The sequence below is a fragment of the Chamaea fasciata genome, unplaced genomic scaffold (genome assembly GCF_029207755.1).
Source record: "Chamaea fasciata isolate MVZ Bird 193981 ecotype frontalis unplaced genomic scaffold, bChaFas1.0.hap1 SCAF_6, whole genome shotgun sequence".
NCBI classification, from domain to species: Eukaryota; Metazoa; Chordata; class Aves; order Passeriformes; family Sylviidae; genus Chamaea; species Chamaea fasciata.
The window spans coordinates 43795790-43803525 of record NW_027094091.1 but is presented as its reverse complement, the minus strand read 5'-3'; the positions used below and the strand labels follow the sequence as shown (position 1 = coordinate 43803525).

Below are 7736 nucleotides of genomic sequence, written 5' to 3'. Positions count from 1 at the left end.
AATGGGCAAGGATCCAGGAGGAGGGGCAGGGTAAAGAGCAAGGTCCAGTGGATGTCTGAGGAAGCCAGGTGCCAAGGAGGAGGCCCCACACGCCCTCATGGCCCCCAAGGTCATTAGGTAATCATTAACGAACCACGTGACTGCCTGCGTGCATCCCCTTGGGCGGCCCCTGCCTGCTCTGGCCTTGGCCGCCTGTCCCATGAAAGGATACCTGGGTCCTTTTGGGTGGCACGGCAAGATATGTGGTTCCTTGAGGGGAGGGCAGGATGTCACCATCACCTGGAAGCTGGCAGATGTTCCTACAACCCCTGAAAGGTGTGGCACATCCGTGGCTCTTCTGCAGTGCTAAGGGACCTGTGTGTTCCTTTTCCCTAAGTCCCCTTGCAGGCAAATTCATACGCCCGGGAAGTGCCAGGATACATTTTTCCTCGCTACCTCCCATGCTCCCAGCTGCTCCATTGATGTAGAGACAAGCAAAGAACCATGAGGCAGCCTGAGCCCATCAAATACTCCTTTCCCTTGACCATCGCAATGGAGCTCCAAGGAAGGCATGTCCCCTCCAGAGGGAGAGGCATGCAGTGCCCAGGAGAGGCTGTCACAAGTGGGTGCAAGTGGTCTCCATCCTCGTCTTCTAAGACGTTAGAGAGACTCTGATGGGAAGTGGCAAAGAGAGAGAATGGGGTCCTGGGCAGCACCTCTCCTAAGAGAGCTGTAACATTTCCAAGACTGGCCACAGTGAAGGTGCAGAGGGTCCTGCCCTGTGCTCTGGTGCCATTTCTACAGCCTCTGAAGAAATCCTCCTGAAAGGATTTCACAGTCCCTACAGTGGGAACAGCTCGGGCACTTGGCCAAAACATTGCAGATGTGAAAGATCAGCACAGTCCCCTTGCTGACTCTCAATACCCAGCCCCTGGGCATGGAAGGAGGATGGGGATTCTCATCATGACCCTCGGACACACTCTGCTTTCCGCTGTCCTGGTGTGGGTACAAAAGGGATGGCGTCCACAGGAGGAGGAGCAAGCCTGGATGCTTGGCAATGGGCTGTCTCTAGCTGGCATGGTGCAGGTACCTGTGCTGGATCCCATCCTACCTGGCAGAGCCTCAGGCATATCCTTGCCAGAGGCTGCTGTGAGGCTCATTGGTGAGCCACAGCCTGCGGTCACCTCTTGTCCCAGGGGAGTCCCAATTGCCTGGCGCTGTCCTGGGCACTGCTTCTTCATGTCCCATCCCTGCCCATGCAGGGAGGCTGAGCGGAGCCTCCTCCTGCCCTGTGCGGTGGGCAGAGGGGCCATCGGACGAGGCATTTGGGGCAGCCCAGACCACCAACTTCTGGTTGCCCCCTCGGCGCCCCAAGACCTGGGAAAGCTGCCGATTTTAGGAGCTCTCAAAACACGGAGTCTAGTTTAGACAGGAGACCTTGTTTATTCTGCACGTGATGCAAGGTGGAGGTTTGACAAATCAAACACACCATGGGGTAAAAAGTTACATCTTAAATACATTAAATTTACATGAGCCCGTCTGTCTAATGCATATTCCTCGTCTATCGATGCATATTTATTTGTAGGACATACTCTTACGTGATGCTTGAAATACGAAGTTCTTCATTAAGCGACTTCCATTGTACAAAATACCAGACGACATCAGTTACGTTTACAAAAGGTGAAAGATTCAGCCTGGGGACAGATAATTCAGCTCGAAGAAATCACAATGGGCAGGAGGTGGCACCTGCCTTTCGCCCGGGCACACTCAGTGCAGCGAACGCCGTCGCTGTGGCTCTGCCCGCCTGCACAGCGGCCCCGCTCGGGCATCCCCATTTCCGGCGCGACGTTGCGCTCCGGCCGCGAGTCCCGGGCCGGGGCGCAGGGATCGGGCGAGCCGGGCTGGGCGCTCCGCGGGGATCGGGAGAGCCGGGCTGGGCGCTCCGCGGGGATCGGGCGAGCCGGGCTGGGCGCTCCGCGGGGATCGGGCGAGCCGGGCTGGGCGCTCCGCGGGGATCGGGAGAGCCGGGCTGGGCGCTCCGCGGGGCTCCAGGCGGGGGCGCTCACGGGCACGGGCTGCGCCAAGGCTCCCCCCGCCCCCCCCCGTGCAGTTGGTCCCGTCCCGCCGTGGTACGTCCCGGGCGGGCCGCTCCCGCTCCCGGCGCTGGAGGCGGCCCTGTTCTGGCAGGTCTCGCGCGAGTGTCGGTCTCGTATAATCTCGCGGGAGCTCGCGGGCTCCGCTCAATAGCTTTATGATACTCTGCTGGTTGTACTCCAAGTTAGGATGATGATTGTTCCTTTGAACTGTAACACGAGAAACAAATAAAATGAGGGTCACTGCCAAACGACGTGTGAACCAGCCAGTCTTGTTAAAATGGTTCCTCGTTGGCAGAGGGCTCTTCATTGCTGCTTCATCTCTACTGAGCACTTGGGGCTTTTTATGCGTAGTTTTCTCATTACTGTCCATAATTTCCAAATACTCTGTAACCTTTTATATCTGAAACAAACCAGATTATCGCACGTGGTGGAATCTGCTGTGTGCTGCTCTTTATATCCTGCACCTGGATACTGTTACCTTAAAAAGATTCCTCCCAAAGGGAGAGATTTCCAACCTTGCTGGCTCTGTGATCACCATTAGAAAACATCAGAGACCAGGATTCCGGCAGGAGTTCAGTATCTGATTTGAAGGACGTGCTTGTAATGTTGATCTAAGGTGTTTTATTCTGGTGCATCACACAGAAATTGCCTCTGACGGGCTGAAGGGCCGCGTGTTTGAGGTGAGCCTGGCTGATTTGCAGAACGATGAGGTCGCCTTCCGCAAATTTAAACTCATCACTGAGGACGTTCAGGGCAAGAACTGTCTGACCAACTTCCATGGGATGGACCTCACACGGGACAAAATGTGCTCCATGGTCAAAAAGTGGCAGGTGTGTAAGGAACAAGGTCTGCATCACTGCCGGTGCCCGCAGGGAGGGGGGAAGTGCCAGGGCCTGGCACAGCCGTGTTTGGAGCGGCATCAGACGGCGTCGGGCGTGTGGGGCTGGGCAGCCTGTGCTGTGCGGGGGTAAATGTTCAGTGCCTCCTCTTCCAGACAATGATTGAAGCCCACGTGGATGTCAAAACCACGGATGGGTACCTGCTGCGCCTCTTCTGCGTGGGCTTCACCAAGAAGCGCAACAACCAGATCCGCAAGACCTCCTATGCCCAGCACCAGCAGGTCCGGCAGATCCGCAAGAAAATGATGGAGATCATGACCCGGGAGGTGCAGACCAACGACCTGAAGGAAGTTGTCAATAAGCTGTAAGCTTTGGCTGTGTTCTCTTTTTCTCCCCGAGAGTTTACATCGTTCTTTGGGGGTTGGTTGTTGCTGGGTGCCTGGGGAGTGCTGGTGCATCCTGAGCTGTTTGTCAGAGGCCAGACAAGGAGCCCCTCATGTGGAAAAGCCAGTCGTCCTTTTCTGCAAATAGCTTCTCTTACTCTCTGCATCTTGTCTGACCTGAATCCGCTGTCACGTTTGCATAAATGTACAGTCCCTCTCCAGAAGATTTGTGGTTCACATTTCTACAGACTAAAGTTGTAATTCTGATCCGTTGGAGCTGTGAATGCTCTGTGCTCTTCTGATAGAAGGTTTTCAAAGTGTGCCGATTGGTTCCAAAAGTTTTGCATTCTTGCTCTCAAAATGAGGACACTTGCGCTGTGTCCCTTCTGACATTGCAAGGGAGGTGTCTTAGAATCTAACTGTACTTGAAGAAAGTTGTCCAAGTGATGGTGTAAACTTCTGTAGAATATTTTGTATTCTTAAGGATTTTTTTTAGCCTGTGTTGCTGCTGCAGAAGCAGGCAGAACTTTTAGCATTGTTGTGCTCTGATTCCTCAGGATCCCAGACAGCATTGGCAAGGACATCGAGAAGGCCTGTCAGTCCATCTACCCTCTGCACGATGTCTATGTCCGCAAGGTGAAGATGCTCAAGAAGCCCAAGTTCGAATGTGAGTCTGTTACCTCAGGCACTTGGAGGAGGGTGTGGAAAGGAGTTACTTTAAGTGTGTTTGCTTTTGGATAAAGATGTTACAGCAGGGTCAGTGAGCTTAAGTGGTTGTGGAAGGGAAACAGTGAGTCCTTGTCCCCATGTGTGGCCTCCAGGATGGAAAGCCAAGCGGCGAGCGTGCAGTTTGGAGCTTCTTGAATTCTCGCCTGGAAGTGCTGCTGAATGTTTAACAGCTTTGCCTTGGGAATGAATGATGACAAAATGTTTCGGTCCCAGATGATGTGGAATGATTCCATTTCACCTTTTTCTGACATTCCCGTGTAATTCAGCAGTAGGCTCTTGAGTCCAGATGCTTTTAGGAAAAGGTGTGGTTTGTAGTTCCATTGCATAGCCGTATTTCACTGCGTGTTTCTGTCTGACTGCCACTGCGGAGCATCACTGTGCATGGGCTGTCTGCAATGGACTTAGTCCTACCTACAGAAAGTGTTCTGGTGGTTTAATTTGTATATGATGAGTAATTGAGCAATTTAAAACTGTTCGGACAGGTCTGTGTCTCACCGTTTCTGTCACTGCTTCTTTTCAGTGGGCAAGCTGATGGAGCTGCATGGTGAAGGTGGCGGTGCTGGAAAGCCCTCTGGGGATGAGGCAGGCACTAAGGTAGAGCGAGCTGATGGGTATGAGCCGCCCGTGCAAGAGTCTGTGTGAAACTGAAAATTGGTGGAAAATAAAAGGTTTTAATATACAGAACTAATGCTTGGTTGCCTGTATTGCTACTGGACAATATTGATACTGGATGTGTGGAGGAGTTTTCAATAAGGTAAACCTATGGCCTTGGTTAAAAAAAATAAGTACTCATGTTCTTCTCCAGTTGTTGTGGAGATGCGTGGAAGAAGGTGGGTTGTCTGTTTTGTGGATTCCCTATTGTTGGTTTTACCCAGTAATTTTAGTCCTCACCAGAGAAACCTTGTGTATGTGTGCAGAGCTTGTATTGGTAAGAGGTGCCTCGAAGAGTACATGGAAGGCAGAAATTGCACAGGGAAAGCTGGGTCAGAATTTGGTATTACTGGGAAGTCTTACAGTTTTATCCAGATTACTTGCTTCAGAAAATGTGCCTATGTTTAAATTTCTTGGTAATTTAATACAGCCTCTCATGGGACAGCTGTGGTCTCTGGTGCTCAGAAGGTGTTTGAAGGTGTTAAAGTCATAATTATAGTGATGGAAGCAGCATTAATTTTGAGCAGTGCAGAAATCCAGAATGGCTCAAGCGGTGGAGTTGGGTGTTGGATTTTATCCTGTCAGAACTGAGGGGTGACCGTAATGGAGAACCTGTGGAACTTGAGGGGGGAAAAAGATTCTCTAAAAAGGCAGTGGTCTGTGTTCTGAAGACAAAGCTCTTAAATGTTTTGTGGCGTAATTTTAAGACTGTTTTCCATTATCTAAGGGCATTTTTGCTGCTTGTTCAACTTACGTTGGCTTAAAAATGAAAGACTATTTGTTCTGGCTAAAATGAGTTTTTTGGGCAATTGACATATTTTGTTTAGAATAAGGCAACAAACCTAGACTTGGTCCTATTAAATTGTCAGTAAGTTAGGGGTTTAAAACCTGAGAGCAGATTGCAGAGTTCACTGAGAGTGGTGGCTCTTGCAATTAGTTGTCACAGAGCTTAGGACAAGAAATAAAGGAAAACAGTGAAAATGTTACTGTTCCAACAAAGCTGCTGGGGAAGAGGAGCGGGGCCCTGCTACCCATGAAGGCTGTACTGTTCCCTGTCAGGGATTTTCACATTTTCCTAGTTGATAGTTCTGGTTGGGATCAAGCAGTATGCAAAATGAGAAGAATGATTGTGACCTTCAAAATGCTGCAGGTGATGTGATTTTGTCTTGTGATTCCAAGTTACAGTTTTAATATTCTGATTTTTCCACTTGGTGTACTGGAAAGAAGAGTAGTGAGTGCACAATACCCAGAACCCTGGAACAGGGGGAAGGAATCATGTTGCTTTGTTCTTCCCATCTGTACTGCTGAGGCAGGTGGCGCCTGCCTCCAGGAATCCCAGACAGCCACATTTTTGAAGCTGTCAGGTTTTATTTGTTACTTGCATATCTGAGTTCTGTATGTTGCCAAAAAGTTAGTCCGAGAGCATTTGGGGAAAGAACAAGAACTTGGGTTTTTTTCAGGCTTTTAAATGTATTGTTTGGAACAGTGCATTGCCATGTAGGCGTTCTAGGTAAATGTAGGCTTTGTGATGTGATTTCAGGTGAGGGAAAAGCAGGAAGGAAAATAGTGTGCATCCTCTGTATTGTCTCAACAAATACCAGCTGAAAAATCATGAAGTATGAAAGCAGCAATCAGCAGAGCACACCTAAATGACCCGCAGGATCAGCCCATGTCTTCCTCACAGCGTTGTCTCATTGAGAACCACAGAGTGTGTATGTGATAACCTGTGGTGACAGCTGCTTGCTGCAGGTAGCAAAATGCTGGCGGTTCTGTAGGTGCTGTGCGTGAGGCACACCCAAGTCCAAAGGCTTGAATAACCTGTTAAAATCATCCAGATTCTCTGAGGGGTCTGGACTACTTGTCTGGGGCTGGGGTGTTACTTTGCAGCTAGGCTAAATATTTAAGCAGAATGAGATCTCACACTGTCAACCGGAAAGCTCATCTTTGCAGAGCATAAGACAATTAAAATGCCCTCATGATTTAATTACAAAACTTTTATTGGTTAAATACATTCTTAATTTACAGAGGTACCATAACAAACTTACTAGACTTAACAAAGGTTTATTCAGGACACTGTTCATTGTACACAGAACAAAGACATCTTCCTGAAGATATTTCCAGAGAATGGGTCAAACAAAATATTTCGGTAAGTGAGGCTTTGATTCTAATGCATGGAGATCTAGCTGGGTTTCAAGGTTACAGCTGAAATTTGCTCCTACGTTGCAGTTAAGGTTTGCACTCCGCCTCATTCTCGGCTTTTTTGTACACTTTAGGAATTTTATGTTGCCATCTGTACGCCGCGGTCTCACGGTGCTGTTGGGCGTTGTCTTAGGGAAATCCTGTCCTGGAAAAGCCGAGCATCTCCCTCGCTTCGGCGTTCACACAGACGCCGTTGCAGCTGCCTGCAGCCATGCGAGCAGCCCTTAGATGGCACTCGGTGCTCTGAGTAAAAGGCCTTGCTGCTACCCCTGCCCTGCCCCACAGGGAAGGAGGAGGAGATTACATACAGCAGAGTGGTCTTGTCAGTGAACAGGCACTGACTTTAAACATTCAGTGAAGTTACAAAAACAACCGGTCGAGACACAGTTATAAAAATGGAAAAGAGGAAATTGAAAAAAAAAATACTAAAAAATCAGTTCTACTTTTGAGAGTTTTATCAAAACCTTAGAAAACTGCCAGACAAAGAGTAAGTAAACATCGTATAATTCAGCCTCATCTACCACCACACTGGTGCGGTATGTCTTTGAAGGACCTGGCTATTCCTTGGATTTCTCTAGGAGACGACTTTTTTTGGAATAAGCGAGAACTTTTAGAATGTCCTAGGAGGAAAACTTGGGAGAGTGGGAAGGATTGTCCTTGGCTGTGGACTTCCACATGATTGAGTTCCGGACAGGCTTGCTGAGGCTGCTAAAACTGAGTAACAGCTGTAGCCATTCTGTGTTTCCAACCTTCTAGAAACAGCACGTAATTCAGCATTTTGTTTATCCTGCTCATCCCTAATGGAAGTAGACGTCCAGTTCCTCAGCTCATGAAAACTTTGTGTGGTCTTCATCCCCCGC

The 7736-nt window shown here is 49.2% G+C and overlaps 1 protein-coding gene and 1 non-coding gene across 2 annotated transcripts; both read left to right on the top strand.

The window, feature by feature from the left end:
• Positions 1-1707: 1707 nt before the first annotated feature.
• On the top strand, positions 1708-4710 carry LOC136290777 (small ribosomal subunit protein eS1-like). The gene is made up of 5 exons (XM_066185084.1): positions 1708-2188; positions 2667-2905; positions 3070-3278; positions 3855-3964; positions 4547-4710. The coding sequence occupies exons 1-5, from the start codon at positions 1708-1710 to the stop codon at positions 4666-4668; spliced, it is 1161 nt and encodes a 386-aa protein (XP_066041181.1). The 3' UTR covers positions 4669-4710.
• On the top strand, positions 4209-4278 carry LOC136291567 (small nucleolar RNA SNORD73). The gene has a single exon (XR_010721631.1). It is a non-coding gene; the product is annotated as a small nucleolar RNA SNORD73 (small nucleolar RNA).
• Positions 4711-7736: the final 3026 nt, after the last annotated feature.